At 40.3% G+C, this 21,276-nt stretch overlaps 1 protein-coding gene across 4 annotated transcripts in view; it reads left to right on the top strand.

Moving 5' to 3' along the window:
* Nucleotides 1-21,276, top strand: part of LOC144061847 (protein bicaudal C homolog 1-like) — a 60,733-nt gene that overhangs the window by 6,856 nt on the left and 32,601 nt on the right. For 2 of the 4 annotated variants that reach the window (XM_077582712.1, XM_077582710.1), the window contains exons 2-3: nt 7,999-8,045; nt 17,320-17,389. In XM_077582712.1, coding sequence (XP_077438838.1) covers nt 7,999-8,045; nt 17,320-17,389 — 117 coding nt within the window. Of the gene's footprint in view, nt 1-4,742; nt 4,845-7,998; nt 8,046-15,909; nt 15,979-17,319; nt 17,390-21,276 lie in introns of those variants that run through there. The other 2 variants (XM_077582713.1, XM_077582714.1) reach the window with 2 other exon arrangements.

Here is a 21,276-nt window from a genome sequence, read left to right as displayed (position 1 = left end):
CAGCTTTTTAGCATATTGTGTTAGCCTAGCATGTTAGCATTGGATCTCAATAGTGGCTTGTTCATCGCATATGTTTTCTTTTTTTTGCTCTTAATTTAATGTAAGTAACAAGCGTAACCGCACTCCATCCATTTTCTATAGTGGCGCCGATCCCGGCTTCCTTTGAGCCGCAGGCAAGGGTACACCCTGGACTGGTCGCCAGTCAACGGCAGCGAGCGGCGTGTAACTCAAGCCGATTTCACAGCAGGGCTCTCCGCCGCCGTGTCACCACCTTTTGCTTCCTTTCTCGCACCTTCTCGCTGGTCCGTCGCCACAACAGCATGCCGCTACAATTAATAGCGCTCGGTTCAACGTTAGCTTGCATTCCTCCATCGCGGCCGTGATGAAGCTCCCGGCAGCTGCAATATAATTGAGCTCCAGTTGGTGGAAAAAGCTGTAATTCATTACTTAAAAAAGAAAGAGAGAAAAAAGTGCAGCCTGGGGAGTCTGATTTCAGCTCTCTGACCCATTTCTGTGCTGGCGGGGCTGTAAGTGAATATCTGTTATTCCACGGCCCGCCGACATCTTTTTCTTGTGCAGATTTACATTCTGTCTGGTTTGCGGTTGCTATTTTAGAAATGTTTCTTTGAGGGTTGGGGGGCAGGGATTGTAGTGGGGCACCCCTGACTTGCATCCACATACATGTGGGCACGCCACTTAGGCCACGCCCCTTTCGGTGTTTGCCTTTTGGACAAGCTCTGGTTTTGGTTTGTTGTTCTCGATCTGATCACTCAGCAGTGACTGCAAGCTGCACTTCGTCCCTTTGCCTGATTAGAGAGAAATTTTAAAACATTCTTTTGGATCTATTTCTGGAATGTTCTTCACTTCGGTGCAGAAAAAAAGGACATGATTTGCTTGAACTTGATTTTAACTCATTCACTGCCATTGACGGCGATAGACGTCAAAAATTTATTTGAACTATTTCTATTAGTTTAACATTTTTTCCACTTTTGTTAACATGAGTATGAAAATCTAGAATATTTTTTTTTATTGTACTATTAGAACAGATATAAAATTTGTGATTAATTGTGAATTAACTAGTGAAGTCTTGGGATTAATTACGATCAAAAATTTAGAGTCGCGTCAGGCGATTAAATTTTTTAATTGTAATTAATCGCATGACTTCAATAGTTAACTCACGATTAATCACACAGTTTTCATACTCTTGTTAACAAAAGTGGGAAAAAAATGTTAAACTAATAGAAATAATTGAAATAAATGTTTGACTTTTATAGCCGTCAGTGGCAGTGAATGAAATAAAAAAAGAAAAGAAAAGAAAACATTATTAAAAATTTGGGGCGTCGGGCGATTAAAATTTGTAATCACAATTAATCGCAAATTTTATATCTGTTCTAATAGTACAATAACAAAAATATTCTAGTTTTTCATACTCTTGTTAACAAAAGTGGAGATTTTTTTTTTGAAACTAGTAGAAATAGTTCAAATGAATTTTTGACGTCTATAGCCGTCAATGGCAGTGAATGAGTTAATTTCCTGAGCATGTGATTGGCCGTTTTTGACAGTATCAGTAGACGCATTTAAGTGGTGAGATCAGCCAAGTCGACTTGAGAAGAACACCGCGCCGGTGGTTCTAATATGATTAACGGCGATTTCCCAACAATATCATGTTTACACAGCAACAGTGTCCAAGCGAGACGCCCTCCCTTTTACTCGGCAGGGGACCCGATACTGGGCTGCAGATACCAGGCACCAGGAATGCGCTGCCTTGTGTAATCGCTTGGCATCATTTATGAGGGATGATGCGGGAGGAGGCGAGAAATGAAATCAGCTTGATATCTGGACGTCTCTCGCAAATTCTTGCTCACGTCGTTCGGTCATTGTTGGTTTTAGACGTGGTCACGTATTCATTTTTTTCTAATCAGTTCAATAAAAGACGTAAATGAAAACAACAAATATTCGACTTCCATGTAGCAGTAGTCAAAAATTCAAAAGATGCCCAAGGTGTTTGGGGTTAGGTTTGAGTTGGGAACAGGAACGTATACGCGTGACAACTTAGCTTTAGCACTTTTTAAGTAGCGATAAGCTAGCACTAAACACACAAGCCTCGTCACCGACGTACGTCCCATCACTACTTTGTGGGAATAAAGCGTCCCCTGCTAAATTGTCGTGACTGTTTAAACTTGTCTCTGTGCATGTTAGCAAGTTAGCTTCTCCGGCTAACTTAGCTTAGCATAGCTTACTCTATCGACACACATCGCTAAGCAGTGATCGATTGTGAGTTTAAAGTGTTTATTGTTGGGAGTGTTGTGAACGAAAAACAAATAAAGGGTAGATTATCCGAGTAATCGATGGAATAATCAAAAGGTTGATCGATTCTAAAAGGTTTGTAATTGACAGCCAAAGAAATGCCCCTAGCTGGGACGCCAAGGTTGCTACATTGTTAGCATGTCTTATTCATGATGGAGCCAAAAGTGAAACATTAGCGGTTTGTTGTTGCAATTTTGGAGGTGTTAGCCACAGGCTAACCACTTGTAGACCGTTTTCTCCATTTTGTGGATAAACTATTGATAGTATTAGTTGATGGCAAACATATTTTGGTTTAAAATAAACAAAAGGAGATTATCATTGAAGGCTATTTTGCGACGCATGGAATTGGAATCCATATTGTGGAAACACTGAGTAATCTGTACTTTCTAAATTGTTAGAACGAACGGACACTTGTTTACATCACAACCGCGGCGAACGCTCTTTGTGGAGTTTGGATATTTTTTGTCTCCGTTTGGCCTTCTCTCAACCTGCATTTCAACCTTCCCATCAAAGCTGAACTCGTACGCGAGTGCAAGAATCCACCAGGAAAAAAACGTCCAAGACTTCTGGACGGAGTTAGAAGGTATTGTTTGCACGTGGACCGTCGCCACAAATGTAAGAAATCAACACTGTTTACATTCCGCCCGTGTCACAACAGTGGAATCTCCCGGATTTAGACTCTCTGCGTGAAATAATGGAGAACAGACCCGGGTATCATCTGTCAGTGTTTAGGCCTTCGTGCTTTCCTCCGCAGCTCATCGCTTCTTTTACATGCTGTGACGGATGGACTCATTGGATACGTTCGCTAATTGGGAGTCGCCGCCGCAAAATGACAAACTGACTTACGATGAATACTGGATTTCTTGTCGGCGCTCGAAAGGTTGCGATTCTCAAGCGGTCATCTCCGAACTATCGAGGAAGAACTCAATTCTTTTTGACTCGAAGGCTTTCGGCACATTCTTGAGCTGGTGTCAAATTATGTACGTTGTGGCGTGACTTGATGGTTTATGACAGTTGAAGGGTTCGGTTCTGAGCAACTACCGCCCACTTTGTTGTACATAACGACCACAATGAAGGAGAACTCGAGGGATCCTGGTCTTTCAAGATGGTGCCGTTTTTGGTTCTACAGGACAGACGATCTCCATTTCAAGGGTCCAAACTCCGCAATAGGTGGAGGTCAGTGCTAGAGAAAGTTGTAAAAATGTGTTGCTGGATCGAGAAGTGTCGTCCATGTCCTTGCGTACGTACAAACCGAAAACGCTCCATTTTCAAGTCATAACGGAGGCCACGATCTCTCCGACAAAATGCTGAAAATATCCTTCAACAAAGGATGTGCAGGGATGTGATTTTTCCGCTAATTCGCGGAATTCCGCTTTTTTTATCTCCCCCCCCCCAAAAAAAATTCCGATTTTTTTTATTTTTTTTATTTTTTAGTAGTTCATTGTGTATGCACATGACTCCGACAGATAACATCTTCTGCTATAACAAAGACATTTGTGGTATGCTCTAATATGAGTTACTTTTCATTTGGTCATGATACAATTATTTGTTCATGAAATTTGAACTCTTCAACATTATTTATGTGTTAACTTAGTAATCACATTAGTTAGATATGATGATATTCTCAGTGATAGTTTTTAAAAGCAAAGGCAGTCCAATGTTTTTGAATGTGACTGATTTTGAGTTGACTAAAACTGCCATTTCATATGGGATAGTTCAATATACATTGAAAATTTACGCTGTTGTTTTGTCTATTTCTTTGTCATGTGAGTGCATTGAAAGTACTTAAAAACACGGAAAACCCATGAGCTCCGGGGGGCTCCGACCTAGCGGCCCCCAGACCCCCGGCTAAATTTTCAGATAATTTCACTTTGGTCAAATCACATCCCTGGATGTGCTCTGCAGTCAGCCAGTGTGTCTCAAAGGCCTGTCATTTTGCTTGGCGGGCTAAAAAGTAGCACTTTGCCGCCTGAAGCTGAGAGGTCGCGACCTTCCTTGGCAGAAATCGCCCATCTGTATTTTCTGCTGAATTCATCTGTTGCGGTCTTTTTCTTCCAGAATACGTGTCGGATATTGTGGTAGGCCCGAGAACAGAGATTGTCGTAGGACTCCGTTGGCCAACGCGACGTTGTATGTGGTCTATTCAGATTGGGACATTTGAATTGAAGATTTTGTTTTCGATTGTTTGAGTCCAATAAAAGAGAGTAGCAGACATATGCAGGAACCCGGAACTTGGACTTCACTTGATATTCTTAGAATGATTTTTTACAGATTATCGGAGGCCTGAACTGGAGTTTGTAGTCGGCTGCTGCAAGAAGATTTTGCTACCTGGTTGCTGCTTGCAGATCTGCACGGGAGATTGCTGTTGACCTTTTTATAAGAGAAAGTTCTAGCTTGATACAAGAAACTGGTATCAGACCTGGTGGGTGGTGTCTGGTCGGTGCTGGATTTCACTTTCCTTTCTTTTCTTTGGTCCTTCCTCGGGTCTCCTGACGGCCTCACGACTCTGGCTGGAAGTGTTCGAGTTTAGGTGAACGGTATGGGATTTTTTTTTTCAATAGGAGGAACTAATGAATACACACTCACTCGCACACACGCACATACACATAATCACCCACATACAAAAAAATAAAATAAATTAAAAAATATTTTAAAAAAAATAAATAAAAAAATAAAAAAAGGAGAGCAAAGATGACATGTCAAATCGGTAAAATTACCGAATGAACAATACTGAGCTCTCCAGAAAAAAAAAAAAAAAAAGAATGTCACATATAACAAATTATAAAAAAATAATAATAAAAAAAGAGGGAAAAAAAAACTGGTATCAGACTATTACTAATGTTATCGGCCTGATACCTGTAGATTTTTTTTTTTTTACAAGAGATTGTTATATCGGAGATCACTGTCAGACCATTGACAAAGCGGTTCCAGGCCTGTAGATGAGATTGTTGTAGGCCTGGAGTGACCATTTTTGTTCCAAACCAGAATGAACGGCTGCTCAGTGAAGGAAAACCCCCGAGTTCTGTTTCTCTCTTATTAATCAAACAATAAAAAGCCGCTTAGCTTTTTTTTTTTTTTTTAGTGTGATGCAACGCAAATAGTGACTAACTGCAAAATTCCCGATTTGAAGTCAAGCATGTCAGCAGGTCCAGGTTTGGAGTAAGCGTTATAAACACTGGGGTCCGCCGATGGGGTCCTTGGCATGATAAGCGCCCCACAGTGGGTGTCGTGATCTTCCCGTCTCGGGTCTGGGTTCTCCCGCAGCTGGTTTGCGTGCCTCGTATGTTTCCCTTTCACTTTGAGGCTTTTGCTCCAAAGTTCTTGTCAGTCGGCAACCTCGGCACCATCTTTCTTGTCTATGAAATTTGTCAATCTGGGGGTTGTGCCAGACCTGCTTTCTCAATCTTAAACACACTACAGTTTTGGATTATTTGTTTAAGAGATGAAGTCTTTGATGGAAGACTTACGTAACTTTATGGACTGGCTGCCCGTTTTATTAGTTGGTACGGAGAGAAGGATGATGATTGTTGTTTGCAATATGACTGCTAACTATGTGAAAACCTCTTTTTAAGTGTCTGTCCGCGCAACAGCCAATTTTCAGTTTTCCCTTTTTATTTCTTTTTTTAGTACTGATCCAGCAAATATCCAGACACCATCTGTTATTAGCAGAAAATGGGATTGAGAGTTTGCTTGGCCTAAATCAGGTCAGAAATGTCGCTACAGCAAAATAGTCGAATGGCAATAAAGCAGATTTTTTAAAAAAAAATTTAGTAGGCTTCTCACATTCTGCATATGCGTTGAAAATATCAGCGTTATTAAGCGTCCGTGTCTGGACAGTTTTGAGACATCGACCCACATTGAGATCCGCGGACGCGCCTGACCCAGATTCCGACAGACGGCAACGGAACCGTCTCAGGGAACGCTGGTTAAGAGGCGTCATTAAAACTTCCTGTTCAAATGATAGCGAAACGTGAGAATCCTCCTCGGACGACAGATATTTGTATTTGCCATCGGCAGAGCTGCCACAAAGTGGAAGACTTGCAGATGTGCTGGAGTGACGACAAGCCTCGTTCGTTTTGGTGTTTGGCCCCCGTCTTCATCCAGCACGGGTCCAACTCAAGTAGATGAATCAAAGCGGTACTTCATCAAAATCAGACGGCATGTGTCATATTTAACGACTGATTAAATCTACCAGTTGCTGCTTGTTGCATCAGCTGTAGGGCCCGAATTGAAATCGAATAAAGTCGAAATTTGATGCTGTATAGATATGTTGATTTAAGGATGCGCTTTTGAAAACTTTTGAAGCACAGTCTGCTGTTTTCAATCACTTTCAGCCGTTCGTCTCAATGGCTGCTCTCAAGACGAGAGCAAATATGTTACAATGTTGATGAAGTTTTGAGTTCCCTTAGCTAGCTTGGAAGCTAACATGTCTGCTAGCATAAGTGTCGCAAATTAGAAACATTAGGTCAAGTAGCGGTAGCTTAATTCAACTTGTTTTGTTAGTGTAACTTTGTCGGTGACTAGAAAGTGTAAAAGAAACAACGGCATCTCTAATAATCAGGCCTTGCGGCATTTTGTATACATTTATCCAGCTTATTTTCCATTGCTACTGTTATAATATGAAAATAAATCATGCTATAGGCTACTTAGCGTTCCTTCAAATTTTGCAGATCAGTATGTTCTTTTCAATCAATTTTAGTGGTTGAAATGTTTCCCAATAAACTAGTCGCATAGCAACAGCAAATATGTGATGATTTTGATGTATTCTTGAATTTGTTAAGCTAGCTTGTGCTAGCTTGCAAGCTAACGCTTTGATCGTCTGCACATAGATGTGAAACTAAACTAAACAATTTTTTTTTTGGTCTACTTCTTGTTAATGGCAATTTCAAACCGTTACGATTCAGCTTGATTTATAAGTTTTATCTTATTGCTGCTTAAGCGAAAGTAATTTTCTCCAGCTAGCAAGGTTGAAAATGTCCGTTGCTAGGCAGCTAACAAAGACAAAATTCCATACTGTATGTTGTCATTTCCTATACATTTACTGAATGTATTTGGCATGGCGTCTTTATATATCGTTAAAATTCATCATCCTATCCAATTATTTGATTAGACAGTTTGATTACGTTTACTGCCTGAGGCCATTATTGCGGTACCTCATAATATACTGACCTCAACCCTATTTTACAAGAAGGTTACGTGGTTCACATTTATTAACAACCAGCTGCAGTTCAAATCTCAGGACCGGCTGGAGGGAGTTCCTCCGTATTCGATTTCGTGCTCGGAAAAAGACTTCCAAGCGCCCAGCTCTTGTAAATTTTTGATTTTTGTTTTGTTTGCACTGGGACCCGTCTTGTGTGGTTCATATTCTTTCCTGAACTGCCGTTTCCAAGGTATTCCCAGAATTGTGCCGAGGAATCTGACACAAAGAGTGCAAGTCGACGACAATTGGCCCAAACGTTGTATTAATTTCACCATTCCTGGCTTTTGTGTCATGTAATACCAACGTTGCCCATCAATTAGTCACGCGGGATTGTTTTCCAATCTTTTGGATTACAGACGACTTTTATACTATTCCTGTAAACGAGTGGTACCAATTACTCAACCATAAACGCTGCCACGTGAAGACACAATCTTCAAGAGATAGGTCATGACTTATTTGATGATTTTTCTTCTTCTCTGTCCCCACCCCAGCCGCCTCGGAGGGGAGAGTCAACGGCGGAGAGGATTTCTTTCAGAAGGTGAGTGTTAAGAGTGTCGTCCACACTTTTGTGGTTGTTTGCTGTATTCTCTTTGTGTTGCATTGTTGCCAGCTGAGTGTCTTTTCTGGCGGGGGGGGGACGTACGCACGTCAGGTGCTCCGTCCAGTTGTTCCTGATTACAAATCCAAACAAAACATAAAACGCTGGAACTGACAGTGACGTTGAATCGCTGCGGGGCCACCACTCGCTCTGATCGCCGTAACGCAGCTGACACAACACCGGCTCTTTTTTTGCTCACTTATGCAACGGAACACAAAGTGCACGTTTGTGTTTGTGAAGGTTGAAAACACGTGCGTCCGTTTGGACGGAGAGGACCTGCCTCGTTGACTTCATCAGTCATTTAGTTCATGTTCTGAAACTTTTGAGTGCACGAATACTTTTAGTCAGCAACTCCCTTATCGTTGTACGACTCGGAATCGTTTTATGACTTTGTGACGTGTATTGATTTAGTGCAGTGGTTCCCGAACTTTTTACCTCCCAAAAAATATTTGGCTCTGGAGTTTTTATTCCTAAAGAGTACATTTAATTCTATTGTAAGCCTCTATAACATAATGCAAACTTTAAGCATAAATATTGCTCTTAACCCTGGAGAACCCACGGGGTCAAATTTGGCCCCTATAAATTCTGCTACTCAAACAACAAAGACCTTTTTTTTTTTTTTACAAATTTAACTTTAAAAGTCCAGAGTGCCACTTCTGACCCCTGCATGGGGCCATCTAGTGGATGAATATTGCATTTACATGAGCCAGAGTGGTGGTGACAAGATGGCTAAAATGCAACAAATAAAACAAAATATATATATTGTTCAATGTAGCTGTGTATTTGATTGATTATTTTCTTAAATTCTAAATAGTTTACTGACAGTTTTTGTTATTCTGATTTTTCGAAATGATTCCCCTAAATCCCAAAGGGTCAAATTTCGCCCTAATCCTAAATTAGGAAATTAAGGGTTAACCCTTAATTCCCTAATTGAAAAAACATATATTTTGGTGTTCAGTGAATTTATAGCAGTCATTTAATGTATAATTCATCATTTTCCAAAGAAGAAAAGGGTTCTTGGGTTCTCCAGAGTTAAGCAATTTTGCAACATATTCATAGCGGTTTTTCCATTCCTCCAGATTTTATAGTTCTTGTCCTCATTAGGGTAACTTTATAAACTGGAGCCTTCCCAGTTTGACTTTGGGACTCGTCACCATCCACCAAGCAATCGTATCTGCCATTCACGCCAACCCGAGCCATTTGAGCTCAATGGAAGCAACACTGGTTGCGATTTCCAACCAGCCGTGATTGCTAATCGTTTGAAGTAACCCAAAACTACCCAAAGGCTTCGCAAACACTGCACTTTTTTTTTTCAACCATTAGAAAAGTACCATTGGCAGCGCCGTTTTTGTGACGCTAAATAGTGTATAGCATTCCAAGGGTTCGAGTTCTGACTGTGATTGATAAGCACTTGAAAATGAGGATTGGTAGCTTTAGGAAAAGGATTTGTGCACATTTTAATTTTGACCTCAAGTTTTCTGTTCCACTGTTTTGATTTTTTTAGTATCTTTAAGGTCACACAAAAACTTTGGGAGTTGAAATTGCCGCAAGATGTCAGCAAATCATACTGGACCTCAAAGGATTAACTCTGGCTTTGTTTTGTTTTTTTTGTGGTTGATTTTTGTAACTGTAATACTGTAGTTCTCGGTTTGGGACCTTGACTTGACGTAGAGAAATAATCCCCCAAAATGTGAATGACCTGCACTAATAAGAACTGGTTTGGCCAAATCTTAAACTTCCAGTGAGGACAAATGGACAGTTTAATCCTGTCATGTTTAAATAATTGTGTTCAAAATGGAGGCGTTTTGTCAGCCAGAGGGTTTTGTCAAAAATGTCTAAAGCTTGGAAGGCTCCAGTGAACAAAACTTTTTGACAACACTTTTCAACGTCTTAGCAATCTTTTTGACTGTTTCAAGTATTTGGTATTGGACTTCTTGATGCAGAGGTTAAGATGTCAATTTAAGAGTTCCTGCTGCACATTTTTGAAGGAAAGTAATGCAAAACAGGCGCGTCAAGTGTCCTGTGAAAGGAATTTTTACGAGTACTCGACACCGTTGGAATCTCGCCACCTCTTGTGCTTCGACGGTACCAGTGTTGAAATATCGTCAAACGCGCCACAGAGCCGTTCGAAGCAAATCTGCCTGGAAGGGTGTCAACGTTGCCCCTCAAGGTCTCGAGACCTCAACGTAGCAGTCAAGGTTAAATCATCAGCTCGAAATGAGCGCGTGAGGCTGTTTGAGTTGCAAGACCGCAAAAGACCACATTTTCCATTTCGATCCATTTGTGCGCAATTGCCCCTCGGATAGCGTGACCCGCGTCCAGCTGGCCATGCCTCGTTCAAGGCTGGAAAATAAACGCGGCTTTGGAGCGCGCCGTGCGATTGTGGAGCGTAAGTGAATGAAGAGCTTGTGTGCCGTACCTTGAAGCTGTTGAAAAATGGAAACGGATAGTTTGACCCGCTTCCTGTGGATCACATGCTAGCTAGCTAGCTGCGGCGCACGCTGGATTTATTTATTTTTTTTATGAAGGTACCACAGTTGGCGGAAGAGTAAGATTGTCCAAACTGACGAAAGCGGCGCAGTAAAAAAAAAAAAAAGAAAAAGTCCACCCCCACATTTGTCCCCAGTTCTCACTCTTACTCACCGTCTACTTGACTTCCTTTGAGTCCACAGCAGCAGAAAACCTCATGATGTCACCGCAAAACCAACAGGATGACGAGCAGTATGTAATCACGTTCATTCAACGGCCATGTTTTGCAGATGCTAAAACATCAGCAAAAGCAGCAAAACATTTTTTTATTAATTCAAAATATTAGGATGTGTACATGTTAATTTATGCAAGTACTGTATATATTTATGCATATAGTGTATGTGCTTTCACGTTGCATTTCTTATTTTTGAAGCCCTGCATTTGACTGCATCTGATGTCATCCATTTTAAATATTGGTAACACTTTGGCACTCCCATGACTCGATGTAACGTTGCTTGAGTGTGCGTGCATTTCTCTGCTCTTCTCCATCACGCTGCCAATTAGTCGAAGGCGGAATCAAATACTACAAACTGGGAACAAAATAATTCACTTTCTTTTTTCTTTTTCTTTTTTTAGAGCTCAGTATTGTTCATTCGGTAATTTTACCGATTTGACATGACATCATCATTGCTCTCTTTTTTTTTGTTTTATATACACACTCACGCACTCACACGCACGCACATGCACATACTCACCCACATACAAATTAAAACAATTATAAATGAAAAAATTATAATAATAATTCACTTTCATTGAACGCAGCTCGAGTCCACTTCAGGGCCAGCAGTGTTTTTTTTATTTTTATTTTATTTTTTTCTGCTTCTCTGCGAAAAACGTCATGTCGGTTGGCTTGCCGTGGCTGTCAGCCGTGTAAGAAAAAAAGTCAAACTTCTCAGCGAGCAGCGGACGGCCAGCGAGCTCTTTCTTCAGTGCGTGAAACCATCGTAATATTCATCAGAATGTCACGTTTAGACCCGGGAGGTCACAAACTATTGTCAAGAAATGTTTACGGTTGAACCGCACAATATCCAAAAGAACAATGTCTGAAACGTTTCTCGTCTTAAATCGAAAGCCTCAACTGCACCGTTTCTGGCGCTGCCGCCTCGAGGTCTACTCGCGACGTCTTTACACCCCCCAACCCCCCCTCGTGTGTCCCGCTGCCACACACACACATGCGCGTTCCAGCTGAAACAACAGCTGCACCATCGCAGCGCCGGCCAGGAGGAAACATGCCTCGGCCATGTTGACTGCTGCAGCGATATACTACGTGCAAGCATACCGACGCGCACGTGCACGCTCACGTGCGCCCGACACATGTGCTGACTTCCAGTCCAGGACGTTTAAAAAAACACACACACACACACACACACAAAAAAGAAATCCTGTTTGATTTTGCTCACACAGCAGCTGGAAACCTCTTAAGAGCCGATCATCGTGTCAAGGCTGCGCGGTGGAACCAATCAGTGGCGACGTTTTCTATTTACGCATTCCAGAAGGGGGCGTCGGCAGAGAGAGGTGTAGCGTTTAAAGGTAAACGGAATTTGGAGAGTTGTCGGCGAGTCTTTTCATCAAAAATAAACCGCGTCCACCCATTAAAGCAGTGTGTGGTCTTGACACAAATCAGTCCCATCTGCACGCCGCCGCCAAGAACAGCAGCGCTTAAAACAGGAAATGTCTCTCGCGCTCTCTGAACAAGGACCTTTTTGAAAGACGTCCCTGGCGAAGTTTAGCGCAGGGAGCGTCAAGAGTTTGGGGTCGTAATCGGACCCGTCGCGTCCACTTTTCATTTCATTATTGGGTTTCTTTCCTACCTTGTCCTCCATTCATCCAGTTTCTCGTGTCCTCACTAAAATGGGCGGTGGGTTGGCGGTCATCCCGGCTGATGTTAGACAAGAGGCGGGGCGGGGTACCCCTGGGGTTGCACCCGGGACTGCTCGCTAGTCAATTACAGAGCTCATAAAGACAAACGATTCAGTCTTCAAAGTTTTGGGACTGTCAGGAATAAAAACCCACACAAGTACGGGAAGAAGAAGTCAAACAAAAATAAGGGTCAAAGCTGAGATTTTTGGACCTTGAACCTTCTTTGTCCTTCACCTATCACAGCTGATGTTGGGCAACAGGCGGGGTGCACCGACAATTTCGAGCAGCGGTGTCAAACATGAGGCGTGCGGGCCAGAACTGGCCCATCAGGACAGAAGACGAATGTTAATTAGCTGTTGTTACTAATTTTTAACACTGTTGACCACTTCAGATTACTATACGATAAGAGAGTAACGATAAGAGAGTAATAAATGTGAATATTTCGAAACATAAAGTGCAAACCGAACACAGGAAGGCCGGAGTCAAGATTCGAACCTCTCAGTTGTGAGGCAGACGCGTTATCCGCTACTTCCTTGTGTTGCCGCACTACATCCCGATATTTTGATCCAGTTTCATTGAATTGGATTTTTGCAAGTATTTGATTGCATCTGTAATTTTTGTAATTGATCTTTTTACGTCCGTTACTTTTTTTTTCTAAATCCAACCCACTAAGCCCCCCCCCCCCAAAAAAAAGTTGGACTTTTAAAATACCCTCCATCGTGCCAGTGTAACGTAAGCAGCAGGATTTCACGCTCAGGCGAATTTATTGGCGAAAACCATCTGAGTGTGATACAAAAGTCTTCAATGATCCCGCTGAGACGCTTCTTATGTTGACGTTTTATGGACTCAGACGGCCGTTGATTGATTTGTAAGGCACATTTTTGGTTTCTGTTGACCGCAACCATTCGGACTTTGCGAGCGAAAGTCCAAATGTTCTGTTAAATATGCACGTTTGATGCTACTTTTTTCCGACCTACCACGCAGCATTCCCACGTATGTTGTTTCTAACCTTTATTATTATTTCAGGCACTTTTTTATTAACTCCCACATAATACTACCGATTTACATCGCTCAAAACTTGCTATCAAATATAAAAAAATCAAACAGTTGGTGCATCATGATGAATTGTGTTTCCCTCTGGTGTGCATGATTTGGCCACCAGGGGCAGTATAAAGACTTTCACCTAACTAAACTACACCAAGTGACTCAGTAATCAGCACTACATTCGTCATTATTTTTGCCGTCGATAATGAATATATGCCTGTGAGTGTTGCTTTTATTGTCTGTCTATATGTGTTGCGGGAATTTTGTGTTCAAATATACGTTTTTAGAAGTGTTATGACACTGCCACATACAGTATATGCTGTTTGTTAGCCTGTCTATGTCGCTTCCTATAACATGTTAGCATTAGGCTAGTGGACTTTAATGTAAAGTTGTGTGAAATTGTATTTAGTTTGACGCTAAACTTTCAAGGGGGAGTCAAGTCAAAAATGCTCTTAATATGTTCTATGTGCCCCCCAACTAGTCTAAACATGGTATTAGTGGGATTAATATTGTATTTGTAGAATATGAGTAAAGTAGCAAAATCCACCTGTTTTTATCCATCGCAGAGGGCGGCCATTTTGTCACTTGCTGTCGACTGAAAATGACATCACAGTGCCAGGCCGGCTCATCGATTTGCCTTGCTGTCTTATTTCTCCTTTTGGCTGCATCAGGATGACCCTGAAATGGAAAAAAAAAAAACATTTTTATTCCACATTATCATACCGAAACGGAGTTCTGTGTTGCATTTGCAAAAATTTGGCCGTAACGTCAACCGCATATTTCATAAGCGTTGCTGATTGCTTTCTATTTTTATTCTTGTTGCTATTAGATGACAACAATTGTACTGTCCACAGATGTGCAGCTTGATCCAATCGCCTCAAAAGAGGAAGTAATGCCAAACATGCTCTATATAAAAAAATTAATAAAATACAAAAATAAAATTCTGCTATGCAATTCGGCTTGAATGCGACTGCAGGACGGACGTGTCGGAAATGACGGCACTTGAAGTCCGATTTGAAAGACGCGCTGGTGCGACGTGTGTCACACTCGGCGAGGACGCGCTGTCAGTTTGCGTTAGACACGATGAGGGACAGACCCTACTACGCCCTCAACAACATATGCTGGAATTTAAGCACTTCCCTTTTTAATTTGTAGCCCCCCCCCTTAAGGACACGGCTGTTTTCCATTCTGCCAAGTGAAACGGTTGAATTACAAAATGTTTTTAAAGGGGAACTCAAGTCTGACATTTTCCTTGCAATAATGTGTTCTTAATAGTCTAAACCAAGGTTATTTTAATTAACATAAACTAATGAAAAACAGTGTTTCCTCTAAATTCATTTAGTAGCGGTGGCCTGCTGCTAATTCAAAGTCTGCACTCTTTATGGTACTTGGATTTTATTTGTGGATGAATGTTTTAGCAATGTTTTTTATTGAATGTTTACTACACGTTTTTTTGAAAATTATTTTTTGTACGGAAGAAATACACAAATTCTTAAAAAAACAAAAACAAAAAACAGAATGAATACTAAAACCAGTAAATATTTAACTAAAACGAAGCATGTTTTTGAAGAAAAAATAAACTTACTTTACTGGAATTTGACTGATTTTGCAAGACCCACAAAATATTGTGTTCTATTGCTATAAAACATGGAACCTACCAAAAGAAAGATTCAAGTCTTTTCTTTCATCAGGAAAAAAAAGCATATTTCTATCGGTTTCCGTTTTGCAGCAATGAGCATTAGAATATAGCTAAGTTTCTTCATTATTCACAAATCTGTTTAAAACAGTGAGGCTTGTTTGCAAAATGGCCCTGGCTGATCTCTTATACTCTGCTGCCACCTGCTGGCCGTTTTTTGTAATAATTACCATGGCTTCAACCGTTCTCTTCAGTTCAGAGGCTGCATCTAAACCTTCTTTATGCTCTAGCATAAAAAAGAAACAAACGTATAAATACGTCTTTGGGAGCATGGCCATATTAACATAGAACGCATATATACGTTTTGGGGAGTAAATGAGTTTACTTGTGAAAATTCCCAAACTTTTAGGTTAGCTCATGTTGAACATTTTTGACTCGAGTTCCTCTTCAGGGAAAAAGCTGTGAATTGTTATCGTGACTTTAGCGCTGTTGCTAATCTCTCCAGCTAATCTTGACAAGGTGCACTTTTCAATGACACTTCACCGCTCGCTTTTTATTGCTGCGGACCACTGAGGAATATCAAGTAGTTTTAAAAGCTGCTCCGGTGTCAGACATGGGAGCACTTTGGACAAATTCTTGCACTTTTCACCTCAAAGATGTCTGAAAGTATGAAAACAAAGATAAAGAATATATCAGCTTTTTTTTTTTTTCCTTCAACGTTAACATCTGAATTTCTTTTCCTTTCTGCTAACTTTTGGTGAGCAACACCCCTGAGGTTTGTCTGCGGATTTGTAGCCAAGCAAGGTGAGCTTTTCCTGTGGTTGAAAGGAGGAGCCTCGGGAGGTCGGAGGTTGTGTCGTTCTTAACGTGGGCTTAGCATGTGCTCCTGGTTACGACGACGGCACTTGTCAAGGGGCTCTCGTGCACGTCGGCCCTGGCGGGTTTCGCATCTTGTTGTTTTTTTCTGCACTCATGTTGGGGTGGAGGCTTATTATATATTTACCATACATCTGTGCAGCTTCTATCAGCCGACATGTTTGAACTGGATTTGTTGACTTTTGCATATTTAGTAGCTGGCTCTGTTGACGTGTTGCTACTCTGTGTGTGTTAAAGTTGCAGTTGTTTTGAATTTGCCCATCAATGGATTTTCATTTGATACCTTAGCAATATGGTGATGGATTATCCTTTCCTTTAATTAAACTATTAGGTATGGGGGCCTGACCGATTCATCGGCTGATCACTTTAACCGACTGATAGCTCTTTTGAAATTGCCTTAATTTGAAAATTTCTCAATTATTTGTTAAAAAAAAAATTATTACAACACAAAACAAACATTCAAGCATTCCCTACCTCCCCCCAAAAATCAGAAGAAATTTGACCAATATTTCCGTTTTTTTTTTTTGTCAAATATATATATATATATATATTAGGGGAGTGAATTGCCTAGTACCTGGCGATACCGATTAATCCCGATGCAAATCTATAAATTGATTATTGCGATTGATTGATTTTTTTACTCAAATTTAGAAAATGCTAATCAGTAAACTTGTACATGTACACTGTAAGATTTGTATGAAAATGTATTTATTTATCTGAAAATTCAGCCACTGCATTTAACAAACAGGTTTGCAGTCTGTTTCATGTTTGAACAGCACTGAAATAAAATATGAAGGCTTAATGTTCCATTAATAGAACATCCTTCCATGTTTAATGTGTAAATCCTAACCCTAAGTAAGACATTTTGTTGAATATTTCCATTAAAAAAAATTATGTTTAAAAATCGATTCGGCCGCATATCGAATCAATTCAAGAATTGCGCGCTGTAATATGGTGATATATTGCTGAATCGATTTTTTCTAACACCTCTAATATATGTATATTTATATATGGATTCTTCAGTAGGTCAGATGAATTTATTTAATTGGCAAAACTTCAGCCAATTAGTTCATATTTTGAAAAGGCCCATTAATCAGTTTGGCCTTACTGAGGTGCATTATATGCTTTAAAAAAAAACGCCAAGCTGTTTTTCCATCCTTACCAACATTTTCTCAAAATCGATTGCATGTAAACCAAAGAGCACCCGATGACCTCTTTGACCCTGATGCGCCCACCGTATGACATTCATTCATGTGAATTGTGTTGCAGATTATGGATGAAACCCAAACTCAGATCGCGTGGCCTTCCAAGCTGAAGATCGGAGCAAAGTCGAAAAAAGGTGAGAACGGGCCCCACCTTCACTTCGCACCTTGTGCTCCACTTGAGTCAATGTCCGATTTTGGTCAGACCACCACCTGCTAAATTAACAACATTAAAGCTGCATTAACCAGTTTTACACCAAGTTTGGTGATTTTTTAAAATTTATTATTGTACATTTAGAACAGATATAAAATTTGTGATTAATCGTGAGTTAACTTGTGAAGTCATGCTGTTAATTATGATTATGAACTATTAATGATTTGAATCACCTGACGCCCTTCATTTTTAATAATATTTTTTTGAGGGGGAAAAAAGATTATTAAAAATAAAATACTTAAAAAAAAAAATTAAAAAAAAGAAGACGAAAAGATTATTAAAAATTTTGAATTTTTCATAATTAATCCCATGACTTCACTAGTTAACTCACGATTAATCACAAATTTTATATATTTTCTAAATGTACAATAAAAAAAAAATAAAATCTAGGTTTTCGTACTCTTGTCGACGTCTATAGCCGTCAATGGCAGTGAATGAGTTAAAAACTGGATTAGGTCAGGGAAGTCCCTGCTACTGATGGCCCAGGGTACCAAATGTACCGCTCGCTACGGTTCTTTGAAGACTTTGAGTTGTCCTTAGGTGTGAAACTGATTGAATGAACGGTTGTTTGTCTGGATGTGCCCTGTGATTGGCTAGCGATCAGTCCAGTGTGTCTACTACCTCGTCCCCAAAATAAAAGTCAGATGGTAAAGACTCCAGCTAACCTGCTAACTAGGTGGATGGATGGTTCCGGATCCGGACAGGTGGACGACTCTTCTGACAAAAAAAAAAACCCTCTTTTCATTGGTCAGTTGTTCCAGTGCTGCGTTACTAATAAAACATGATTGAGGTTTGGTCGCTGAGTTGTAGCCACGCCCACTTTGTTGCCCGCCGGAGAATTGCCAATGCGAGTCCTCAAGCCAGATGTGCGATCCAACGGCATTATGTAACGTCCTCGCTCGCTCGGAATAGAAGACATTTGACAAAATGACATAAGAAGTCGTCTCACACAAAGTCGTCGGCGGCGTCATCGCCTGGCACGCGCGTCCCGTGCGCTAAATTTCATCATCTGTTGAAGTGTTTTCCGGAATGGCGCCATCATTTTTATTTTTTTATTTTTTTTTAAATATTGGCCATTGTCAAACAGTTACGAGCACATGTGTTCTTGGAAGAAGACATGTGAGAAACTGACTGACCGCACGTTTTTAACAAGCTGGTCTCGGGGGCAAAATGAAAAGTTAGTGATGCATCATCTGGCGGTTCAAAAAGATCCCTCAGTTAAAGTAAGAAAAACTTTAAATATCAGCGCTGGCCAACGAAAACAAATATCAAAAAATGTAAACATTTCATGAATGACACAAAAGGCCGTTTGGTGATTTTTACACCAGAAAAGTCATCCTACCTTTTCATATCCGTGTGTGTATTGGTTTAATGTGTTTAGCAACTTTTCATGGCAGAAAGCAAAAATAATAATAATAATAATGAATTCTAATGAAAAACATTCCGAGCTGCAAGTTTCTGTTCTCCCTCAGCTTGTAACAATTGGTAGCGAGGTAACGTCACATGTTTACACAAAACTTGCAATGCCATAAAAGCACCGCTTTGGTTGGCTAACGTGGAAATTTCCAATCATTCGTCGGCTGCAGGGCCGCGGCTGGAACCTCTTCAAGTTGACTCACCTGAAAGTTGCACACATTGGAAACAAAAAATAGCCATCGAAAGATGCACAAAATTGAGTTCATGTCAGCTCAAGAGAGGTTCACATCGTTTTCATTGGACTTATTTACAAGTTGTGCTTGTAAGTTTAGTCACAACGTAGCAGACACATCCAAAATTTGGCAGTAATAAAAATGCATATATATTTGTGGAGACTGGGTTCAAGTTGTATTTCGCAATTTAAAAAATGAGCAAAATTTCACAAGTTACTTCATGAGGAAAATTAGATAGCCGTCACCAATGTCTTACAAGTGCAATTATGCCATCTAGTGGCAGTAAAATGACCTCAATACAAATCAATATCACTCGTTTTTTTTCTTTTTCATTGTAACTCAATTTGATGAATTATTATGAAATTACTGTAGCAATGACTAAAAGATGCAGCCATATTTCTATTAGTTTAAAAAAAAAATCCACTTCCATGTTCACAAGAGTATGAAAACTTAAAAATAAAAATGTATTTGTACATTTTATTGTACATTTAGAAAATGTTTATTTTAAGATTAATCGTGAAGTCATGCAATTAATTTTAACTAAATTTTATGACTTATCAATGACGCAGCCATATTTCTACTAGTTTAACTTTTTTTTTCATTTTTATGTTAACAAAAGTATGAAAACTTGGGGGGAAAAATATTTTACTGTCCATTTTATAGTCCTTTTAGAACAGATATAAAACTTTGAGTTGAATTCATGCGATTAATTACGATTAAAAAAAATAATAATCGCCTGACACCCCTACAAATAAAAAAATAAATAATTAAATTAATTAATTAAGTTTACTACCCATGCCTAGAGTACCTAAACTTTCAATAGCTTCCTCCCCAAAACAGAATTTCTGTGTGTCACCCAAAGTTCCAAGCAGTGACTAACGTAAGACTCACCGATGACGTGATGCGAAACGGCCGCGTGTTATTTTTTTGCTCGTCCCATCCAAAAGCCGGCGAGACTTTTTTTCCCCGTAACTTTGCACCGGTGTCGTCTTTCACGCCGAGTCTGGAAACACTTTTGAGGTCGGCGGGCGGGCGAGCGGCGGACGTTTGTCACCTTTCCCACGAGCGAGGGTAGCGAGACTCGCGCTCCATGAAAACGCGAGCCGGCCCGCTTGGTTTATGACCCACGGGCCGAGCGGCTCTGCCACCTGCGCGGCCCCGATAAGGCTGATTGAATATGTGATCATTTTTTACATTTATTTATTATATGCAGTGTAAACGCAGTAATTTATAAATCAGATGACATCAATAATGCAAACAAATGTGTGACTTTATCCCTTCGAATGTTAGTAATTAGTTTTATTCAAATTGCTGCCTTTGCTATTTGAAAATTGCATTTTGCTAAATTGCAATGTTGATTAATTATTCAGCGCCACGTTATAATCATAACTTTATCTAGTGTCTCAAAAAAACCACATTATTTGACACCAGAATGGGTGAGTATCAATACCCGGCATCTGTATTGGGGCGATGCCTTATTTCAAGGTATCGGGTACTTATAAAAGATGTCGGTACCAGGCGCGATACTTATTGGCCAACCTTGATGCACGTAGTCGCACATCCAACAAGTTCGTGTTCTTTATAAAAACACATGACAAATAAAATTGTAGCATTTTGGGGGAGCTGGAACGGATTAATAGTATTTCAATTCATTTCGATGGAGAAAATTGATTTGATATTTAAATGGATTGATTGCATAGCATTCCTCTAAACATTTTTTAACTTAATTTGGTGTATTTCGATTGAATTTCCTCAAAAGTGCACATGGCTGCACATTCTTGTTGGACACGTTTAACATCAAGCCATTAGTTTTGTCACACTTTGTCAAATTTTGAGACCATTTTTGAAATGTCTGCATAACATGAAGACGTACAGTATGTGTTAATATAAAACATCTTCCCATACCATCCGTTTCCAGTAGTGAGCTTTGTGTCAAACGTTTTCTTTGTGTGACTGCGAGTTCTCACCTTGAGCCGCTTGCACGTCGGCTCTTATTTGTGTTTGTTTTTGTAGGCGTTGCGGGTGCCAAATGAAGCTGTTAGGTGCACATTTTTGACTCTGCTTCCCGCCCCCCCCCCCCCCTAAAAAAAAAAGGAGAAAAAAAAAAAGCCCACGCCACACTTTGCTTGAAAAATGTGGGGGTGTTTTACATCACAACTGC

The sequence above is a fragment of the Vanacampus margaritifer genome, chromosome 12 (genome assembly GCF_051991255.1).
Source record: "Vanacampus margaritifer isolate UIUO_Vmar chromosome 12, RoL_Vmar_1.0, whole genome shotgun sequence".
NCBI lineage: Eukaryota > Metazoa > Chordata > Actinopteri > Syngnathiformes > Syngnathidae > Vanacampus > Vanacampus margaritifer.
Note: the sequence above shows the minus strand (reverse complement) of the source record. Positions and strands in the feature narration are given on the sequence as shown.